A 23,090-nucleotide genomic window follows, 5' to 3' on the forward strand; every position below is an offset into this window, starting at 1 on the left:
CCAGTGAGTGATACCCCTGCAGGCCCCTCTTTGGAACTACAGCTCAATTAAACCTTATGGGGGAACATTTTAAACAACCACACAGATGGCAGCCATCTTACAAACACAGCTAACTGCCATTTTGTTACACCTACCAACAGCCACTGAGGGAAAAGTTAAGTCCCATACAGGAGGCAAGCAGGAGAAGCATCTTCATCAAGAGAGAAAGCCGTTTGAAAGTAATCCTGACGGCAGAGTGGCTGAAGGGGGAGTAGGCGGGGAAGAAAAGCAGACCCAGCACCCAGCCAATGGCATGTGAGTACTCTTGAGTGGCGGCTGATGGGCCAATAGCTGAGGGAGTGCATGGAATCTTGCCACCCCAAAACAGGATTATGTATAAGGAGAGATGGCTCCAATGCCATTTCCCGGCAAGATTTCAGAAGCCAGGATGGGTGTAGGTCCAGAGCATAAGTGGTGACCTTCACAGTCTCAAGGACCCTGTCAGCATCCATAGGCAGGATCAATCTGAAACTATCCATAATGCTGTACAATGCATTGATCAGGCCGCATCTGGAGTATTGCATGCAGTTCTGGAGGCCTCACTTCAAAAAGGATGTGGACAGAATGGAGCGGGTGCAGAGGAGAGCAACAAGGATGATTGGGGGCCTGGAGCCCAAGCCCTATGAGGAAAGGCTGAGGGACTTGAGGATGTTCAGCCTGGAGAAGAGGAGGTTGAGGGGGGACGTGATTGCTCTCTTTAAGTATTTGAAGGGCTGTCACTTAGAAGAGGGCAGGGAGCTGTTCCCGTTGACAGCAGAGGAAAGGACTTGCAATCATGGGTTTAAATTCAGGGCGGAAAGGTACCAGCTGGATCTTAGGAAACACTTTTTGACAGTCAGAGTAGTTCAACAGTGGAATTAACTGCCTAGGGAGGTTGTGAGCCCCCCCCCCCCCCACTCGCTTCACACAGGGGTGTGCCGGCTGGACAAACACTTGTCAGGGATGCTCTAGGCTGATCCTGCATTGAGCAGGGACTTGGACTAGATGGCCTGTTTGGCCCCTTCCAGCTCTTTCATTCTATGATTCTATGAAAAGCGTGTGCTTCTGAAACTTCAGGCACCGGGTCTGCGCTCAACTTGGCCTCCAAAAAGGAACAGATGAGAGAGATTTTGTCGGCAAAAAACCTTGCAAAACCATCACAGTTGGGGGTCAGATTTTCATCCCCGATACGGTAGGGCTTAGGTAATATAAAGTCATGAACCATTTAAACAATTGAGCTGCATGAGATGCTGCTGACGTAATGGAGCCGGAGAAGCAAGTCCAGCTCGGGGACTTTCCCTGGTTGTAAAGATGCTTGGCGAAGTGCCTGTGATGCATATCAACAGAAGACATCCAGGTGATCTAATCCAGACCTTGCCTCCTTCGTAATGGGGGAGGTTCAACCCAGGGAAGTTCCCCGGGAATCATATTTGCGCTGAACTTCTCAGTATTCCCAAATTAGCGCATGTTCTTCCCGTCACCTGTAGCACTGCGATCTTGTTCTGAAGCATGTTTGTTTCCTTGTGAGATGAGTATTTTTATCATTGATCAATGGGTTGACCTCTTCGCTTTACTATCGAGGAGGCAAGATAAGGTAATCCTGATAGGTCATTAGCATGTAAAATGGTTCCAGGAAAATCGTCAAAAATCTTCCTGCTCATCTGCCGTGTCCTCACTCAACCCCCAGCGGCCCGGGCTATAAAAGCCAGTGGGGACCTGAGCAAAGCTTCACCTCACCCTCCAGGGAGCTGCCACCATGAAGGTCCAGGCTCTCACCGCCCTCCTCTTCCTCCTGGTCGCTGCAAATGAAGCCAAAACTATGGAGAAATGTGAACTGGCCAAGACTCTGAAAAGCCACGGCATGGACGGGTTCCAGGGCTACAAACTGGGGGACTGTGAGTTTGCTCTTTGTTTCCATTTCTTTCTGTTCTTTCGTTCCAAGACCCCGGGCACAAATGTGGGTATTTTTACAGAATGTTTCATACCCCATAGGAACTCTCCCCCATTTCAGAATCCTTTCAAGGGGAAAAGGTTTGCTTCTCTGAGCTGAGATCAATGAAGAAAGGGTGACTAGGTGAAAATGAGTCCCACGTAGGGTTCCCGGGTCCAGCCTGGCCTCTGGTGGGGGGGGCAGGAGGGGGTCGGGTTCCCAGCTCAAGGTTGGGAAACTCCTGGAGATTTGGGGGGGGTGTGGAACCTGGGGAGGACAGGGACCTCAGTGGGGTACAATGGCACAGAGTCCACCCTCCAAAGCAGCCATTTTCTCCAGGGGAACTGAGCTCTGTAGTCAGGAGATGAGCTGAAAATCGTGGGGATCCCCAGGTCCCACCGGGAGGCTGGCGTGGAAAGTTCTGTTTTGCTTTGGGCTTTAGAGTAGATCTTTCCACTGGAGTCACTGCTCAGGAGTGTTTTAACATTTTAGAAGGCTGAAACCCAGTCTAGTTGCAGATTATTTCTTCCTGTACCGTTCTTCCCGACTGCAGTTTCCTTGCTAGCCCCCCTTTTCTGCTCCATTTCCTGCAGGGGTCTGCATGGCGTATCACGAGAGCAAATATAATACCAAGGCTGTGGGGCCCCCAAATAAGGATGGCAGCCGAGACTTTGGGATCTTCCAGATAAACAGCAAATACTGGTGCAAAGATGGGAAGCATCCGTCGAAGAATGGGTGCAACAAGTCCTGCAGCAGTAAGTAGCGTGCTTATGTTGGCCCAAGGGTCATTTCGCAGAAAAAGAGGTGCAGGAGCTCATTAGCATAATTCATTAGCATAGCTTATTTGCAGATGCCACACCCCCTGACATCACCGGAAGTGTGTTAGAAGGCAACCCCCACCGCTCAGGCTCCAGTGGACTGTTTTGGATTCCTAGCTATTGGGGGGGGGGGGAGAACGTGCAGATCTCGCAGAGGAGGGAGAGCTTGTACCTGAATAAAGCTTGGTCTTAAAGGTGCCACTGGACTGCTTTGGACCGGGGGGGGGGGCAGGGGGAGCTCTGCAACTTACCTGGCTGCTTCTTGCTCTGACTGAGGGCTGCTGGGAGCAGGGGGTGTGGCTTGTTGCATGTGCCCGCCCCCTGGGCTCTTTACTGCCGGAGCTCCGCTCCTGTGCGCTCCTGCAGGAAATGACCCCTGTGTTGGCCCCATCTAGATGAAGGTCTGCAAAATCTCTTGAATGTGGATCAAGACGGGTAGCCGTGTTAGTCTGCCTGTAGAAAAGAGCAAGAGTCCAGGAGCACCTTAAAGACTCACAAAACTGGTGGCAGGGGGGGAGTGTTCGGAAGTCACTGCTCGCTTCTTGAATGTGGAGGGTGGAGATGTTTTGGAAGGAGGGTTCCATCCCTTCGTCCCCCAGTGGCCACCTTCCTGCCATTACCTGGTCCCCTGTGGAGCACCCACTCATCCCATGACTTTCTCACCTGCCCCCCATGGGACAGCATTGGAGGAGGAAGTTTAGGCAGCATGAGAATGAAGAAAGTGAGAAAGTGCCCAGAAGAATTCCCTGTCCATGAAAACACCCTAGTGGATCCAATCCAGAGAGGCATTTGCAGAGCGGGATTGAGAGAAGCACTACATTTTAAGCCCCTTTGTTTCCCAACAATTTTTCTCTGCAGGCTTCACAAATGATGACATCAGAGATGACATCGAGTGCTGTAAGAAAATCGTCCGTGACCCCAAAAAGATGGATGCCTGGTGAGTCCCTCCCTACTTATCCCTCTGCTTGTAAGGTCCGACAGCAGCTAATGAGGCTGTACTATGGAATGGGGTGATCTTAGCTAATGGCCAACATGGGCAGCTGCCCCGGGCAACACAGTGTGTGTGGGGGTCCTCAGCCACCCATGGCCCCACCCCCTGATGGGGGTGGAGAGGAAGAAGAAGAGGAGGGTCCCACTTCATCCAAGGCTTAGGCAGCTAACTGGCTGGTAGGCAGTGGTGACAAGCTTGGTCCCTAGACAGATCACTCCCAGCAGATCAACAGGTGATGGAAGTTCTCAGATTCCAGGGGCTTGAATATGGAAGTCATACCTCTAAAATGCAGAAGGTGACTTGTGACTTTTGGAGAAATCATCTTGTATTATTCCCAGTGCATTTCAAGAGTGTGTGAGCTTACCTGAAGCTGCCATCCATGGAGACTGGCACTTGGTCTATCAAAGTCAGCCTCGTATATTACAGGCAGTGGCTTTCCAAGTTCTCAGGCAAAGGTTCTTCACCTGATCACCTACTCCCTGATCCTCTTAACTGGAGATGCTGGGGGGTTGAACCTGGGACCTTCTGGGTATAAAGCAGATGCTCTACTGCCCAGCCAATGTCCCTCCCAAAGAAAATATGCTGTGTAGATGCCTGGATTTGGCCTGTAGTCAACACCTAACTGAAGCTGGCAACAGGGAAGAGACCAAATCTTGCACTCATAGTCATTTCAGTGGACAACACCTGGATGCAGCAGGCTACCTGTTGTCAGAGTACTAACGAGCAGGATTGTAGGAAGACATCAGTGAGCCAACCGTTCAAGAATTTGGGGTGGTAGGACCATGGAGAGCATCAACCACACCTTGAGATCACAGCCCCCCCTCACCCAACAGTGAGCTTAGCTGGGGAAATGCATGACCCAAAGAGTGATTAACACTTGGAATTCACTGCCACAGCAAGTGGTGGCAGCTACAAGCATGGACGGCTTCAAAAGGGAATTAGATAAGCATATGGAGCAGAGGGCCATCAGTGGCTATTAGCCACAAGGTATAGATAGGGGCTCTGGGGCAAGTGATGCTCTGTCATCTTGGTGCTTGGGGGGGGGGGTCAACAGTGGGAGGGCTCCTAGTGTCCTGGCCCCACTGCTGGACCTCCTGATGGCACTGGTATTTCTGGCCACTGTGTGACACAGAGTGTTGGACTGGATGGGCCTTTGGCCTGATCCAACATTGGCATCTCTTATGTTCTTATGTTCTTATGACCCATGGAGCACGTAGTGCACTACTTTCAGTGCTCCTGGCTCTGAAAGGAAAGTGGGAGTGGGGAAAGGAGCCAGATGGGTCTGTAGCTGCACGCCTTGAGTAGCTTGGAGGATGGAGAGCTGGAAGATGTATGCCAGGCCGTGGGCTCTCCACTGACCAAGTATAATGGTCATCACTGTGGAGTGACAGGGGTATAGAAGACAGCATTAGTTTTTGTATAGATGGTGTCGCTAGAGACAAGTTTGCTCGTGTGCCTAATCTGGCAGTGTCAAGACACACTGAGTGGGAAGGGGGAAGGAGCGGCTGATGCCTCCCTTGGGAGCGACCTGAACGTCTACCTCCAAGAAGGTCCTCCTCGCTGGGAGTCATCAAAGGAAGAGGCGTGTGACCCCTGTATTCCCCCTCCCCCTTTTATGATTTTTAGGGTCGCCTGGGTGAAACACTGCAAAGGAAAAGACCTCTCTCAATGGACCCGGGGTTGCAAACTGTGATTTCCATGACGGCCGAAGCCTCAGCACTTCTCACCACGCTTTCCTGCTGGAAGGAGACCTCACCGCTCTCAGGGATCATCCACGCATTTGCACTCCACTTAGTTGCATACGAATTTGAGAAAGTTGTCGTTTGAGACGCTTCTGTGCGGGGGAGGGGGGGAGCAGGCTTTTGCTTTGGGTTGAGGGCTCCTCTACTTCAAAACCTTCAATAAATCGAGTGCAACCACATCCACATGTTGTATTTTGATGAATGAATGAGAGGGGATTGAAGTCGGGTTGCCAGGTCCTCCCTGGACAGCAGCAGGGGGTGGGGTTGCCAGCTCCAGGTTGGGGAAACTCCTAGAGATTTGGGTGTGGAGTCTGGGAAGGAGGGCTGACCTCCACCCCTCCTGCCCTGACTTCATTCACTGCAACGAGCAGGAAGAGGACAATGAGGCCCAGAGCCTTCATCACTGCAACCTTCTGGAAGATGTTGCATGCAATCGATCAGTCCCTGGTGGCTTTTATAGCCCAGAGCTCTGAGCAGAAAATGAAGGTTTGATGGAATTTCCAGCTTTTATCTCCCCAACAGCTGGGAAGGAGAGGTATAGTTCTCACAGACCACTGATAAGGAGAGAAGATTTACGTGGTTCTGCGCAGCAACAGCAGGGGGGACTCACAGGAATGAAGTACATTCCTGGATGCTGGCTGTGTGCTTCTTCACTCAATGAGTAATGAGACTGTGGGATTCACTGCCAGTGGAGGTAGTGATGGTCGTGGGCATAGATAGCTGTAGAAAGGCCTTAGGCTCATGGAGGAGTGGTTTATCCATGGCTACTAGCCATGACGACTGATGGGAGCCTCCATATACAGAAGATACTACTGAAGTCAAATCTAGTTGTTCTACTGCCGGCCGACATGGTTACCCTGTGAAACTATTCTTAACAGGTGATTGTGGGAGCATAACAAGCAAGCTGACTTATTTAGGGATAGGAACGGACCTGGAAAATAGAGGTTCATCCCTATTTGTGGGGTCTCACGAATCACGAACAGAATGGCCTACATTTGCAACCCCTGTATCAAGGCCAGCATCACTCTTCATAACGCAGAGCTCCTACACTGGAGGCAGGACCTCTGCAAAGAAGATTATGGCTACTGTGGAATCAAGCCTCTTAAAATCAAAGCATAGAGATGTATGTAAATCTTAGTCCCAGAGTGTGACAATAGAAGGCTGGGGATGGGGGAGGGAGAATAAATGTTCTGGTAGATGGTAAGCATGGCCCTGGAAGTACTTATGTGGGTTTGGCCAGTAAACTCACACCAATTTGTATAAAAGCACATAAAACTTTATTTACAAAAACAAAGGACGAACAATGCATAGATAAGGGAAAGAATGTACACAGTTTAGTAAGGAATGCAAACCTAAAAAAAAAACCTAGCTGGCTATTCTACTTACTACTTTTCCTATAAGGCACATAGCTCTGGCATCTCTACTGGCATTCCTGATGAGCAGAATCTCTGGAAGCATAGCAGCAGGGTAGAAGTTGAAGAGAGCTTCAAGGCAGTCTCTTCTCTCTCTGAATCTTCTTAAGCTGTCTATTCTACATAGGTGTACTTAACCATTTAGCCAATAGAAAGCTGTTACCAGGATAGATCTCTAAATTGCATGCTGTTAACCACTTTATATGACAGTTCTCAGCTGCTGCAAGTTAATCACTTCTGGCAGCCTAAGCATCAATTCTGAGAACAAGCCAGCAGGTAGGGTTGATGACTTCTATAATCGAGAAAGCTAATACTTAGGCAGAAAAACTCTCTTAAAGGATACCAATTTCTTGACACAGAGTTAGAAGGGATCCTAGAGGTCACTTACTCCAACCCCCCTTGCTCAGTCCAGGAATTAGTCAACTACAGCACCCCACTCTGCTTAAAGGAGCATACGCCTTTTTTAAAAAAAAGCTTTTACAGGAGAAATTCTTGTGGGGCTGTGCCTTTAAGAAAGGGGGAAGAGCCTCCCAAAGCCCCACTGTAGCTACAGGCCTGCTCCAATCCCCTGTAGTGCTGGTCACACAAGGCTACCATCTGGCCTGACCTGTCCTACATGGCCATGAGTCTCCTCTCCTGTCCTCCCACCAGTGTCCATAGTGAATGGGTGTTCTCCCACCTGGGAGACATCCTCAGCCCTCACCACTCACACCTGGACCCAGCCTTGGTGGATGAGTTGGCCTTTCTCAAGGTCACCCTCTCCCTGTTGGGCTACTCCTCTCTGGACCTTGGGTTAGGGTTCTTTACCTTGATGGAGGGACACACATTCAGACCTATGAAATCTCTGTTACCAGAATAATTGGTGGAATTGATATGGCTATACCTATGGCCCATCACTAATACCAGCAATACAATTACAAATATACAAGGAAACAACATCTGGTTTTAATATATGAGTACTAAAGATCTTGTATACAGGTTTATGAATGTGTGTCTATACTATATTGATAATTGTGACCACTGAGGAAGGCCTTTAGGGGCCGAAACGCGTTTGGTCTTCAGTAGGAAAGTGTTTACCCATCATATGTATATTTGATAAGTTTTTATAAGTCTGATACTTAGATAAAGATTTTTATCAGTATATGTTTTAACATGTGTACACCCTAATAAATATTTGTACTTTTATAATATACATTGTTAGCTTAGCCCTTTGGTTCACAGTCTTATCTTGGGTTGAGTTTCTCCCCCCCCCCCTTTTTTCCAGTTTCTGAGGGGAAGTGCGCCAGGCCACCGTCCCAAACCTTGTCACTAGGGGGTGGTGGGTGGGTGACTGCCTTCTGAGCCCGAGGGGAAGGGTTGGCCAGTGGCCACCCCCAGAATCCATGTCCACAACTGGGTGACCACTTTCCAGGCATGAGGGGGAGTGCGGTAGGCCATCCCCCCAAACCCTGTAATCAGGGCTGTGAATTCCCCAGAGAGCACTTTCCTGAGGGCACCACCATCCCCCTTTGCACTTTGGACCCTAAATTCTTCGACTTCTGTGCCTCTGGGCACCCACCCACAAGGCTTCGCATCATCAGATGCCCTTGCTGCACCTGCCCATCAACTTGGTTTTCCAACTTAGCACCCCCTCCTGCACTAGACCTCCCCCCCCTTTTGTAGAGGGGCATCCTGAGGAAGTCCACTGTGAGTTTGATGCCTCTAGCTTGCAAGGGGTCTGTTTGACGTACTCCTGAACCTGTGGCTGCTATGATTTCACCAGCGAGCACTTTCTGGGGGCACCTGTTTTGGAGGGCTGTAATTTGACGCCCCTAAATCCAATCTTTTTTTTTAACAGTTTATTTAATGTTTCCATAAAAATACAGCCAAGTGCTTTTAAATATATAACATTTGAGTCTACTTTTCCTCTTTTCTTTTTAACCATTCATAAACTCTTGACCATCTGTTTTTAAATACATTCTTGTCTTTACCATGCAATATCATTGTTAAGCTATCCATTTCTGCCACTTCTAACAGTTTATATTGTAAATCTTGTATTGTAGGCAAATTATTAGATTTCCAACATTTAGCAATCAAAATTCTTGCTGCCGTTACAATATAGGTCAGCAAATAATTATCGTTTGAATTTAACCCATCCGGTATCATATTTAATAAATATACTTCTGGAGCTAGATCTAACTTAATTGTTAATATTTCTGCTATTAACTTTTGGACCTCTTTCCAAAATCTATAGATTTTTTCACAGCTCCACCACATATGTATAAAAGAGCCCACATTATCCTTACATCTCCAACAATTCTTAGATATGTTAGAGGAACATTTTGTTACCCTGTCCGGTGACCAATACCATCTGTAATACATTTTTATAATATTTTCTTTATAAGATGTAGCTTTCAAGAATTTTATTGATTTCCATGTTTTATTCCATTCATCTATTTGAATAGTATAGCCAAAATCTTGCATCAATTTTAACATTACCTTTTTAACATTCTCTTCTACCATAAGGTCTTCTAAAAAAAATTATATACTTTTTGAATTGCTTTATCATTTGTTGAAAGCCATATTTTATCTAATTCATTTTTACTTCCATAAACCCCATTTTTTTGTCTTTACTAAATCTGGAACTTAATTGATTTATCTCCCATATTGTTAGCTTAATATCTTTTTGTACCATCTCTATATCCTTAAGATTATTGTTTTTATCCAGTAAGTTATCGTATGTTTGCTTTTTCTCATTGGTTATCATTGTTGGCATAATAAATGCTTCTAATGGTGAAACCCATCTAGGAATTTTATCATAAAATTTATCTTTTATTTTCTTCCATACTTTAAATAGTGGGCCTCGTATGTAATGGCTTTGAAAATTGGGATGTACTTTCTCTTTATTATACCATATATAAGCATGAATTCCCATGTATAAATCGTGACAGTCCAACTTTAACACCCTTTGATTTTCCAAAGTCAACCAGTAATCCAGGTAGCCGCTGCCGCTTGGTAGTAGCAATACCAATTTGGTAATCCTAATCCTCCTTTATCTTTCTTTTCTTGAAGCAGTTTCCATTGTATACGGGCTTTTTTGGGATACCATATAAATTCTCTGATATTTTTATCTAGTTCTGCAAAATATTTATTATTATTTAATACTGGAATATTTTGTGCCACGAAAAGAAAATGGGGAAGAATGTTCATCTTTACCGCCGCAATCCTACATTTAAAGGAATGTTAATGGTCATTTCCCCAAACTGGGAGTAAGACACTGCCTGTTACTGTTATATGTTAATGATGCTGTCCTTCTGGCACTTTCAAAGGTTGGGATGAAAAATATGCTAATGCACTTTTCAGTATACTGTGATAAGAACCTGTGATCCCTTAATTTTGATAAGTAAAAAATTATTGTGTTCGGTCGGAGTTGGAAACCCTCTAAATGGACTGTTCGAGGAAATCCTATCGAACAGGTGAAGAGTTTCCGATATCTTGGTATACATTTCCATTACAATGCTAACTGGGTCTCCCACATTAAGGAGGTTGTAAAATCAGTGAATATGAATAAACTTGCAATTTACCGTTTTTATTATACGAAAGGAAATCAATTTATTCCTGCTGTTCTCAAGGTGTTTAACCACAAAATGTGTGCTAAATTACTCTACGGAGCCCCAATTTGGATCTCTGCTTTTGATAAAACAGTTGAAGGAGTCCAATCCAAATTTCTTAGGAAAATTCTAGGGCTCCCAACTTGTGTACCTTATGCAGCAATATGCCTTGAGACAAACCAGAGTCGCTTAGTCACTAAAGTGTGGCTTGCAACTATTAAATTTTGGCTGCACCTCCTCTATAGAAGTGAGCCTAATAGTCTCATCACTTATCTGCTATATGAATCTCAGCTATTAGATTGGTTGACAAGTGTTGAAGGGAAAATTACACTGATGGGGCTCAGCATGGATGATTTGATCCCCCTCAGCTGTGTTATATGGGAGTTTAAAAAAAAATACAATTCCCAGATAGGTTATGTCCCTGTGAACTAAAAGCGATTGAAGGAATGGACCATGTATTGCTGACCTGTAGATTTTACCAGGATTTACGTGCTTATCACCTTGCCCCTATACTGCGATCCCTGGAGGGCAAATCTGAGGAAAGTAAGTTAATGAACCTTCTAGCCTCAAACAGGGCTGATACCATCGAAGCGGTGGCAAACTTCCTTTACAGAGCGTATAGGAGGAGAAGTTCTTTTTCGGCAGAAGGGGTAGTGAATTAACTGTTTTGCTTGTATGCCATTTTTGTACCGAAGGCTGCTGCTGCTGTTATACCAATAAAGGTTTATAGTGTTGTGTTGTGTTGTGTACTCATTGAGTGAAGAAGCACACAGCTAGCATCCAGTAATCTACTTAATTCCTGTGAGTCCCACCTGCTGTTGCTGCCCAGAAAGACGTAAATCTTCCCTCCTTATCAGCTGCCTGTGAGAACTGAACTGCTCTTTCCCAGCTGTTGGGGAGATAAAAGTTGGAAATTCCAACAAACCTTCATTTCATGCTCAGAGCTCTGGGCTATAAAAGACACCGGGAACTTATCCGCTGCCTGCAGCATCATACACAAAACTGCAGTGATGAAGGTTCTGGGCCTCACTGTCCTCTTCCTGCTCATTGCAGTGAATGAAGCCAGAGTCTTTGAAAAATGCGAACTGGCTAGGCTCCTGAAAAGTCATGGTCTGGATGGATACCGAGGATACGCCCTGGCCAACTGTGAGTTGGTTCTCCCACTCTTCCTCCCTCTCTCTTTCCTGTTACCAGTTCTGAAGACAGAATGAGCTCCTCTACTCTGTCAGCCCAGATGCACTTGAAGTGAGGGATCCCCCTGGATTGAGCTCTTCAGAAAAGAGAAGATCAGTGACAGCACTGCATGTCATGATCTGGGTCTGGAGATGTTTCTTTGTTGATGGGCTATGTGTCAAACTTGAGTCCTTGTTTGCCATGGATTTCATATGTTCTGTTTTCACTGCCTCTACTGTACCTTTGTGGCATTGTTCTTTCACACTGGGGGGATAGGGAGGCAGACTGTGTGTGGGTCTGTGTGAATGGCTATGACTGCTTTGCCACACTGATTTGCAACTGTTTTCCAAGTGGGTCTCCCGACACTGGGAAGAATGTACAATGACCTTGACTCCCAGCCTCTGCTAGCCGGCTTCTAGCAGATAATGTAACTGTAGATTTGCAAGTGGGATGGAGGAGAGCTAATGGAATGTGCTAGGTTTAGGTGGGCTTTATGAATTGATTGATTGGACGTTACTGTGGGGAACTTGTTTGAATCATGTATAATGTCGGAACTGGCACTCAAAAAGTCAGTTCTGACACAGATTGGTCTTAGTTTGATACATTCTCATATCTCAGTAAACAAATCACTGCAAAGAGAGTGTTGTTGAGAGCAAGTTTGTTCAAGAGTCTGACACAGTGTCAGAACTCCTTCACTACCTCGACCTATCGCACCACTGCCATGATGACTGAAGGAGACAAGGACCATGGGACCGGGATTGGGACTCAAACTGATGACCTGGCCCAAGAACCTCCAGTCCCAACAGACATGGGGAAACCTTGAGGCAAGGGGGCAAGTCCAAAGGAGCAGTGACCTGCACAACTGAGATGGGACAATCCTGACTGGTTGGTGACCCCCCAGCCCTAAAGTTCAGTGGAGTCAGCAGGAGGCCAACTGTAGACGGGTCTCAAGAACATTCCATGAAAACCTTTGGGTGGCTGGGATGCTGGCCAAAGAACCTGACATCGAGTGGATCTGGCAGGAATTCCGGAGTGAACCAGACTAACTGTGGCAGGATACCAGAGCAGCCCTGGCGGACCTCCCGGCCACCATCTAGGAGGCTTTGCAGCAGGAGCTCCAAGTCTGGGGAGGTGGACCCACCCAACACATCCCCGCAGGCCCAGTAGACCCCCCAGGAGGCCCAGCACTGCAACCTGAGCCACAACCCCAGCCAGCACCCCAGCCTGGACCACCCCCTGTGCTGGCAAGACCAAGAGAAGCATGGGAAGCTACGTTTGATGGAACACAGGAGAAGCTGGCATTCTTTGCACTGCAGGTCCAGAAGTTCCTGAGAGAATGGGGCCACACCTTCTCCTCAGATGAACATTGTGTGGATTTCGGGGGGGGGGGGGTTCTCGGCTCAGGGACAGACTGGTTTGTAGGACTGTACAATGCGGGGGGGGGGGGCTGGGCTTTGAGACATGGATGCCTTCATGCGGGCCCTCTGCCAACAATATGAGGATCCCCTGGAGCTGAAGTGGGCCAGGATCCGCCTCCGAGGTCTGAAGCAGGGCAACCGCTCCGTCCGGGAGTTCTCAGAGTAATTCAAGACGCATGCGGCTAAGCTCTGGGGTGACCAGAAGAGATGCTTATTGAGTTTTACTGGGTGGGCCTGAATCATTCCATCCTGGATAAGGCACTGGCCCAAGACAACACCCTAACCTTGAGCAGCAGGATACAGGTGGCCTGTGAGGTGGGAAACCGGTGCAACCTGTTGAAGATGTACCATACCAATCCCACCGTGAAAGCACAAGGGGGTGAGGCGAGGGGCCAACAGAGCTGGGCCCAGGAGTCCAGAAGTGATCAGGAGCAGAGGATGCAGCAGGGATCCTGCCTGAGATGTGGGGCCCCTAGGCATTTTGCCACCAACTGCCCACATGAGAAGAGCCCCAGCAAAGCAAAGAAAGAGGACTGCAAGGGGTCAGAGAAGAGGAACAAGCCTCTCGGGAGCTGCCCCAAGCCATCCAAAGCTCTCCAGTTGTGGGAGCGGGAGGAGCTGGAAGGTGTTTCATCCAGCAAGGAGGAGCTGCAACAGCTGGTGGGAAAAGACTGGGACCTGCTGTGAAGGGTGCTAAGTGGCAGGTCTGAAAGTCTCCATGCCAGAATCGGTAAGATTTACATGACTATGACTGTGGTCAACCCCACCCTTGTCATACACGTCAGGGTGCAGGCTCTCATTGACTCGGGGTGTGCCCGGGACATAATTAGCCCGGCCCTGGTGATGGGGATGGGAGCTAAGGTACACGAACTAGAAGAACCCGTGGTCTTTTACCAAATGGATGGGACACCAGTGAAGGGGGAGCCGTGCATGTACAGCACAATGCACATGCCCGTAGGGGTGGGCTCCCACTGGGATCTGTGGTACTTTGTCGTAAACCATTTGGCCAAGTTCCTGAGGGTTTTGGAGAGCCTTTGGCTTTGGACCCACAATCCCTATGTCCAATGGAGTGTGGGAGTCCCGCAGTTTCTGGATCCCCACTGCAAAGAGCATAACTGGGACCCAGAGTGGGGGAAGGTACCGCGGCCGGGGCCAGAGTGGGTCTGCCTGGCCTGAGAGGAGTTAAACAGCATTCCCCCCAAAATACAGAGACTTGGCCAAGGTGTCTGAGGAGGGGGAAGAGGATGAACTCCCCCCTCACTGAAAGACTGACTGTGCTATTGAAATTCTACTGGGTCACAAAATGCCTAAGGGGAAGCTGTATTCCATGAGCCAGACTGAGAAGGAAGAGTTGCAAAAGTTCGTTGAGAAAATCTTGGCAAGGGGATTTATCTGGCCCAGCGGCCTCCCCTTTCACTGTCCCAGTGCTGTTCCATAAAAAGTGTTGAAAAAATGTGTTGAAAAAATTCACTGAGACTGAGAGGAATTGGGTGGTATGGGATAAGGAAGCCGCTGCCATTAAATTGGCTCTAACCACTTGGAGACATTGGTTAGATGGAATCAGGGTGCCATCAAGTTATGGACTGATCATAAGAACTTGGAGGCATTATGCACCCCTAGGCGACATTGGGTGAGTTTTTCTCTAAGTTTCAGTTTACCCTCAAGCACCTCACAGGGAAGTCTAACTTTCTTGCTGATGCACTCTTGCGTCTTCCTCAGCATGCCAGTTGGTGGGAGGAAGTCATTGATTCAATGTTTACCCCAGCCCAACTGGGGGGGGGGGCAGTTCTCACACAGAGTTGAGCTAAGGCAGAAGGGCCCCTCAGCATCGAGCCCTGGGTGGAGAAGTTCAAAACTGCCTTCACCGATAGCGATAAAGAGGAAATTGAGGGGTAGGGCACTCTCACCCAGAGGGAGAATGGATGCTGGTATCAGCAACAGAAACTATTCATGCCCCAGACCTTGTGCGTGGAAATTTTGCAATTGGGACATGACAATAAACTAGCTGGGCATTTTGAGTTCCTGAAGACTTTGCACCTTCTACAAAGATAATTTTGGTGCCCACACATGTGGGCTGACATTTCCCAATATGTCTGGAAAAGAGCAGGTAGAGAAAGAGGTACTTTTCTCCCTTTCTCACAATACAAGAACTCGTGGGCACTCCATGAAACTGCAGAGCGGTCGGGTTAGAACGGATAAAAGGAAGTACTTCTTCACCCAAAGAGTGATTAACACATGGAATTCACTGCCACAGGAAGTGGTGGGTGCTACAAGCATGGATGGCTTCAAAAGGGAATTAGATAAGCATATGGAGCAGAGGTCCATCAGTGGCTATTAGCCACAAGGTATAGCTAGGGACTCTGGGGCAAGTGATGCTCTGTCTTCTTGGTGCTTGGGGGGGGTCAACAGTGGGAGGGCTTCTAATGTCCTGGCCCCACTGGTGGACCTCCTGATGGCACCTGGTATTTCTGGCCACTGTGTGACACAGAGTGTAGGACTGGATGGGCCTTTGGCCTGATCCAACATTGGCGTCTCTTATGTTCTTATGTTCTTATGTCTCTTATGTCTCTTCTTGACAAATCAGCTTGATAATGTAACTGTAGGTTTGCAGGTGGGGGGGAGGAGAACTATCAGAGCACACTAAGTTTAGGCGGGCTGTATGAATGGATTGATTGGACCAGTTTCTGGGGGGAGCTTATGTGAATCATGTATAAAGTCAGAACTGGTGCCCAAAAAGTCAGTTCTGACACCGATTGGTTTGATACGTCCCCATCTCTCAATAAACAAATCACTGCAAAGAGAGTGTTGTTGATAGGAAGTTTGTTCAAGAGTCTGACACTATGTTTTAATGGGGGTCTACCAAACTTTCTGTAAGGTAGATGGAGTAAATCAGGAAAAGGAAGATGTTTAAAGATCCTTCAAGAGAGGAACACTTGAATGCTAACAAGAGGCACAGATGTCTCCCAGTGTGACAGTATTGCCTACTCTAAGTTACACAATGTTATATTAAGGAAGACGGCAAGGTATGCAGTGGTACGCTCCAAAATGAAGGGAAGGGTAGGAAACAGGAAGGAAGCCATTTGACTGTTGACTGTTGAATTTCTAAATGTCTGCACAGTAGGGGTGCTGAAGTGCCAAACAAGGAGCATTAGAATTTGTTCTTACTGGGGGGAAAATGGAGATAAGAAGCAGAAGGGATGATGAAAGATAAGTGCTCGACAAATAACTGTTAGTGATTCCTCTTTCAATCCTAGATGCAAATTTAGTTGCCTTTCGATAGGCATTCTGCAAAGGGATAGCTGTAGAATGTTTTAAGGGTTGAAGGGTATGATTTAGCTAACAATAACCAACGAAGGGATAGAACCCAGTTTGAGTCCAGTGGCTCCTTTAAGACCAATAAAGTTCTCTTTAAGGTGTAAGCTGTCGTGTGCACGCACACTTCTTAAGCTTATACCTTGAATAAAACTTTGTTGGTCTTAAAGGTGCCACTGGAATCAAACTTACCAGACCAACACGGCTAACCCACCTGATCTTTTTCTATTTCATAGCTTGAAAAGAAGTGCAAACACTTTCTTGAATGGAAATGGCAGGATTCCCCCACCACCCACAGTAACCCCTCCGTTTTTGCCTTTTCTCTGATCTCTTTGTGCCAGGGGTCTGCCTGGCTTACTATGAAAGCAGTTACAACAGCCGAGCTGTGGGGCCGCGAAACAGCGATGGCAGCCGGGACTACGGGATTTTCCAGATAAACAGCCGCTGGTGGTGTTCCAATGGCCAAGGCACAACGTCTAATGGCTGCAACAAATCCTGCAGCAGTAAGTTCCGCTTCTTAGCACTTGTGAGATCAGTAGCCTTTCATGACCCCTGAATAGGAAAGTGGCTGTTTAGGCTAGTAACATTCAGAACTCTGTTGAATCTTCTGCCCTTGACATCTTGAAGATGAAAGTTACAGTTGGCCCCGGAGAAGAATATTTCCTGAAACACCAGTTAACTCTAAGAATGTTCACTTGATATTAGTCCTTTACAGTCCTTTCCTTTTGCTCTACCTCCTGTTTCTTCAGCATTGTCCCTTTCCTTCTTATTTATTCATTTAGAAACCTTATGTGCGGCCTCTCCAGGGATCTGCTTGAAGGGGCTCAAACAAAACTAGACCATCGAGTCAAGAGAAGCTGATATTGCCATAGCTACTTCCAGGATCCATCTCATTGGCAGTGTCCAGCGGACTGCCGATCATATGATGAATGGAACGATGACCTAGTACTTCATAAGGAATCAGATTGGTCTACATGTGGATATTACTAAAGGGCAAAGGAAGTCAATTCAAAGGGAGGGCAATACTTCCCGAGGAAGTGGTCCCTGTCAAAGTGATCCTGGTCAAACTAATAAAAGGACCTTTCATCAATGTCAAAAAATGTTCAGGGATATTATGGATACATTGGGGAGATCCCTAATATAATACGAGCTTTTAAGCCATCAGTCAGGAAGATACAAACTCCCAGTGAACTGAGAATATGTTAGTCCTTAGGACACAGGCTAGATACTAAAAAAATTCATGTTAGATCAAGAGTGTGACGTGTCCAGTATACTACAGCCCTTTTTTTTAAAAAAAAGATTTCACATTCCTTAAATATGCACAATGTCCACATGCAGATACAACCAGGAAAGGACAAATCTGGAAATGGGATGGCTAAATTCTGGAGATTTGGGACTTCTTTTAAGGCATTGATCAAATGTTTTAGATTGGCCTTAGTATTGCCAGCAAGAGAAGAACTTATGTCCACCAAAGGCCAAACAAATCCTCCATAGGGAATGTAAATGCTTAAAGTGTAAATGAGGAATGTCCAGCAGATGAGTAAACACTGCATTTATCAGCGAAACTGTGTCTACTAACAAGTGGGGAAGACCTGAATATCCACGTTATTTGGGTGTATTGATGTCCAATATGAATGAAATGTTGTCTATTTGATGTACTTATTTGATATCAAATAGCCCTGGATACTCACATCAGAAGAATTCCTTTGCCAGCTCACCTCAAAGGATTGGACAGTCCAGCATTTTGATCCCCCCCACCCAGCTGCCTCTGGGAACTTCCCAAGGAGGTCACACAAGTCACAATGGCCTTCTGCTACTCTTTATTCTCAGCCCTTCTGCCTCTGAAGTCCATTCAGCTTTTATGGCTTATCGGTTTTAGAAACTGAGCTGGTAGATGCCACCATATCTTGTGGTGGTTGTGACTTGCAGTGTTTGAGGTGTGTTATGAGCAAAAAAAAATCCCTCCTGCTGTCCACCTCGATAATCTGTCAGCCTTAAATTTCATCATGATACATGGACTTAGATAAAAAGTCAACAACCGATTCCCTTTCTGCACCCCACTGCATTCAGTCCTCTTTTTCTTGCTTTCTGACGTGTCTTATCAGGTTTCACTAACGATGACATCTCTGACGACATTGAGTGTGCCAAAAGAGTCGTCCGTGACCCCAACAAGATGGATGCTTGGTAAGTTGGCCTCTCCTTCTCAGCATCTCCCTGGTTGTCAGCTTCACCAGCCGCTAAGGATCTCCAAAGTGGGCACCCAGGAGCTGTTGTTCCTACCAGCCGTCATGCATCACAAACCAACCATCTTGCTACAGAAATGCCTAGAGAGATCACCCTCTCTAAACTAGACAATCCGCCAAACAGTGCTCCCACTAAAATTGGAGGATTGCTCTTAGATCTTCCAAGGGAAACATGGCTGTTTCCCCTTCTTTGTTAATCTCCTCCTATTTAAAACAAATGTATAAGACAAATATTTACACCGTTCTGTAGACATGAGGGTTCAATAACGACACACCACAACAGATTTCTTGAAGCTTCCTGACCAGCTCTCTGTCATCTCTGTCTCTCTGTACCAAATTGTTTGTTCTGTGAAAAGTGCTCGAAAACGTGGAGTGATTCAGCAAAGAGTACTTTATTAGATCAGAACAAAGACAAGGAAACCAGCTCGCAGGCCGGTTTATATGCGTTCAGAAAACCCGCCACCAAGCACACCTAAACACACACCCTACTCCCGATAGGCTATTTACAGTAACCGGGCGACCATTGGTCTCCCGGCTGGGAAACTAGCCCTTTTGATTGGGCCGGCTAGGATCCTTCGGATCCTTTGTCTTTCGACCGAAGCTACAGATGGATTGTGCCTGGCCAGCCCGGGCAAGTCCGGGCATGTCAGGCTGAATGCATTACACGTGGTAATGGCGGCAGTACATTACATTCTGACAGGTTGTCAGCAGTGTTTTATTCAGAGAAAAAGCAAGCTCACACTTTGTACAGTGAAATCGTTACCCTTAGAAGCTTCTAACTAGAAACACACTGTGTTCTTCTCACAGCCCATATTATCTTCGAATGTTGCAAAGCTTGTGCTCTCAGTAATTCATTGTGCTCTCAGTAATTCATCAGACTCATGCCGAATCAGAAAGACCTTGTGCATTTGCCAAGCCAATCTCCCAGTGAGAACTTGAGATCGCCTGGGCTTGCCTCACGGGAGTCTCTCGCTCTCCACACCGTTCACCTACTGGAGTCCTTAGGCCATGCAGCCGACACCGTAACAGTGTTGCTCAGAGTGATAAGATGCATCCTTACAACTCATCAGCTATGGTGAAAGGCTGGTCCTGGTCCACGCAGTCCAAGTGCAACCACCAAATGCCCCGAGCATACACCCTTGGCACGTTCGACTAGACATGTAACAAGGCAGTGCCTTGGCTGTAGAGGTCTTTTTTTTTGTAAGGGAAGAAGAGGGGCTGTGGCTCAATGGAAGAGCCTCTGCTTTGCATGTCTCAAAAGTTCCCAAGTTGGATCCCTGGCATCTCCATTTGAAAGGACTGGGCAGTAGGTGATAGGAAAGACCTCCGTGCCTGTGACTCTGGAGAGCTGCTGCCAGTCCCAGTAGCCTACTATGACCCCGATGGACCAATGATCTGACTCAGCATTACATAGCGCTGTGTATGTTCCATGTGTGGAGGCGGACCCGCCTCCCAAGCCACCCTTCAGGGCTGCTGCCTTCGGTCTTCCCAGGCCCCAGTTGGGACGAGAACTCACATACCTGGCGTGGGGAGCTGGGGCAGAGAGACTGGACTGATGGAGCACGAGCTGCTGCCACCAGTCTCCTCTCAGTAGCAGCCCATCGCTAGAGTGCATGGTTCACACGCACAAGTTCTCAAGCATGATCCCCAGTAAAAATGATCTCAACCTGTAGGGTTGCGGGAGAGCTTTTCAGACCCAGTTTGATATCTTTCTCTTTCCAATATTCAGGTATGGCTGGAAGAACAACTGCAAAGGAAAAAACCTCTCCAAATGGACCTCCGGCTGCGGAGTCTGAATTTCCCCTCCTGAATAAAACTCTTCATCATTGCAATTTGTCTTTAATGCGCTCTTTTCGTTTCTTTGCTGAGTGTGTCCCCCCCCCCCAAAATGTGTGAAATGCTCTTCCAATAACAAGCTGCCACATAGTGTAAGTGGAGGCTCACCTGACTGGTTCTTCCTTATTACCAAAGAAAGGAAAAAAGGAAAAGGAGGAAATCCCCACCCATGGAAAACTAATGTCTCAGGGAGAGGGGCTAGAATTCTTCTTCTCCTCCCTTGATTCTGTAGTCTTCTGGAGGAATCTCAGTGGGCGAGATTCCAGGCCAGGCGTTTTCAACCTTTTTGAGCCTGCAGGGACCTTTGGAACTGTGGCACATGGCAGGGGGAACTATCACAAAATGGCTGCCGCAGGAGGTGGAGCCAGCCACAAAATGGCTGCCGCAGGAGGTGGAGCCAGCCACAAAATGGCTGCTGCAGGAGGCGGAGCCAGCCACAAGATGTCAGGGAGCCAAGATTATATGTAGCTCTAGTAGTACCTCTTCAGCATTTCAGGCAGAAGCTCATCTTGACAGGATGACTTGCAATCTGCACAGCCAATCAGAAGTGCTGCCTGGCAAAAGCCCCACCTAGCCCCTCCCACTTTCTAAAAGCACTCAGCAGGCACCAGGAAAGGGGTTGGTGGGTGCCATGGCTCCTACGGGCACCACATTGGAAACCCGTATCCTAGGCAGTCCAGGTTAATATCATAACTTGTGAATAAAATGGTTTTTTAATAACTAAAAGTATATTGTAGGAAAACACCAATAGCGGGAAACCAATCAGCAGCCAGAGAGTCACAGGCAGTATTACCAGGTAAATCACTAAAGAGTACATTATGAGCTACTTCCATGCTTACACAAGAACCTTTGCATTCTCGTCTGAGGAACGGGTGCAAGACTGAGCAACTTTGGCACCGCCTGATAGTGTCTGTCCATGATGTCACAGTGCAATACCCACCTCATAAAGCAAGATCTACCACATAGTGCAACATCCACCCCTTGAACCAAAATCTACCTTGTAGTGCAACACCCACCAAATGAACCAAGATCTACCTCAAAGCACAACAGCTACCTCATGGCCCAACATCCACCTGTGCAAACCTCTACCTCATCATACATCCACCCGTACAAGCCAGCTCGTTTGACTGCACCCAAGATTTCCCATCTACAATAACACTCTTGACTAGTGTTCCCTCTAAGGTGAGTTAGTGTGAGCTAGCTCACAGTTTTTAGCCTCTTGTTCACAGATTTTTGTCTTAGCTCTGGAAGGATGGCTCCAGAGCAAACTAATTGATGCAGTAGCCAAATCGCTCGCTCACAACTGTAATGCCAGTAGCTCACAAAGTAAAATTTTTGCTCAGAAGACTCCACAGCTTAGAGGGAGCATTGCTCTTGACAATGATGAGGAGGGTGGTTGACTGTCTCCTGGGCCTGAGGAGAAGGGTTGGCCACCCCCAGAATCCATGTCCACAACTGGGTGACCACCTTCCAGGCATGTGGAGAAGTGTGCTGGGTCACCCCCCAGAACCCTGGCACCAGGGCTGTGAATTCCCCAGAGAGCACTTTCCTGAGGTCAACACCATCCCTTTTTGCACTTTGGACCCTAAGAGCATCGACTTCTGTGTCTCTGGGCACCCACCTGCCAGGCTTTGAATTATCAGATGTCCTTGCTGCACCTGCCCGTCAACTCAGTTTTCCAACTTGCCAAACCCTCCTGCACTAGACCTCCCCCCCCCCTTGTAGAGGGGCATCCTCAGAAAGTCCACTGTGAGTTTGATGCCTCTAGCTTGCAGGGGGTCTGTTTGACGTACTCCTGAACCTGTGGTTGCTATGCTTTCACCATAGAGCACTTTCTAAGGGCACCTGCTTTGGGGGACTGTAACTCGACCCCCCTAAATCCAACCTTCACCAAACTTGGAGGGCCGGTAGAGGGGAGAGAGCTGGAGAATCACGGTGAGTTTAGCATCTCTAGGCCACAGGGAGCATTCTACCATGCCACGAACCTCACGAACCATGAACCAGTTCAGTTAAATGTGAAGGTTCGTGAGACCCCACACGTGAAGGTTTGAGATTCGTGAGAAAATAGACATGAACCTCTATTTTCCAGGTTCGTGCCTATCCCTAAATAAGTCAGCTTGCTTGTTATGCTTCCACAGTCACCTGTTAATAATAGTTTCACAGGGTACCCACGTTGGCCTGCAGTAGAACTAGATTTGACTTCAGTAGCATCTTCTGTATATGGCGGCTCCCATCAGTCATCACGGCTAGTAGCCGTGGATAAACCACTCCTCCATGAACCTAAGGCCTTTCTACAGCTATCTATGCCCACGACCATGACTACCTCCACTGGCAGTGAATCCCACAGTTTCATTACTCATTGAGTGAAGAAGCACACAGCCAGCATCCAGCAATGTACTTTGTTCCTGTGAGTCTCACCTGGTGTTCCTGCCCAGAAGCACGTACCGTAGGTCTTCCCTCCTTATCAACTGCCTGTGAGAACTGGACTGCTCTCTCCCAGCTGTTGGGGAGATAAAAGTTGGAAATGCCAACAAACCTTCTTTTCCTGCTCTGGGCTATAAATGGCACCAGGGGCCTGATCGAGTACATGCAACATCTTCCAGAACG

General features: G+C 47.5%; 2 protein-coding genes across 2 annotated transcripts; both read left to right on the forward strand.

Annotated features, from left to right (window-relative positions):
* The first annotated feature begins 1,765 nt into the window (after positions 1-1,765).
* On the forward strand, positions 1,766-5,671 carry LOC107106137 (lysozyme C, milk isozyme-like). The gene is made up of 4 exons (XM_015406233.1): positions 1,766-1,913; positions 2,542-2,703; positions 3,625-3,703; positions 5,384-5,671. The coding sequence occupies exons 1-4, from the start codon at positions 1,775-1,777 to the stop codon at positions 5,448-5,450; spliced, it is 447 nt and encodes a 148-aa protein (XP_015261719.1). The 5' UTR covers positions 1,766-1,774; the 3' UTR covers positions 5,451-5,671.
* A 5,837-nt stretch (positions 5,672-11,508) lies between these two features.
* LOC107106136 (lysozyme C, milk isozyme-like) lies at positions 11,509-20,443 on the forward strand. Its single transcript, XM_015406232.1, has 4 exons — positions 11,509-11,647; positions 16,746-16,907; positions 18,510-18,588; positions 20,377-20,443. The coding sequence occupies exons 1-4, from the start codon at positions 11,512-11,514 to the stop codon at positions 20,441-20,443; spliced, it is 444 nt and encodes a 147-aa protein (XP_015261718.1). The 5' UTR covers positions 11,509-11,511.
* Positions 20,444-23,090: the final 2,647 nt, after the last annotated feature.

This window comes from Gekko japonicus, unplaced genomic scaffold, assembly GCF_001447785.1.
Source record: "Gekko japonicus isolate JY-2015 unplaced genomic scaffold, Gekko_japonicus_V1.1 scaffold1346, whole genome shotgun sequence".
NCBI classification, from domain to species: domain Eukaryota; kingdom Metazoa; phylum Chordata; class Lepidosauria; order Squamata; family Gekkonidae; genus Gekko; species Gekko japonicus.

Coding starts and splice junctions, on each gene's coding strand:
- LOC107106136 (XM_015406232.1), top strand. CDS start 11,512: ATGAAGGTTCTGGGCCTCACTGTCCTCTTCCTGCTCATTGCAGTGAAT. Junction 11,648..16,745: donor AGGATACGCCCTGGCCAACT/GTGAGTTGGTTC, acceptor TCTTTGTGCCAG/GGGTCTGCCTGGCTTACTAT. Junction 16,908..18,509: donor CTGCAACAAATCCTGCAGCA/GTAAGTTCCGCT, acceptor GTGTCTTATCAG/GTTTCACTAACGATGACATC.
- LOC107106137 (XM_015406233.1), top strand. CDS start 1,775: ATGAAGGTCCAGGCTCTCACCGCCCTCCTCTTCCTCCTGGTCGCTGCA. Junction 1,914..2,541: donor GGGCTACAAACTGGGGGACT/GTGAGTTTGCTC, acceptor CATTTCCTGCAG/GGGTCTGCATGGCGTATCAC. Junction 2,704..3,624: donor GTGCAACAAGTCCTGCAGCA/GTAAGTAGCGTG, acceptor TTTTCTCTGCAG/GCTTCACAAATGATGACATC.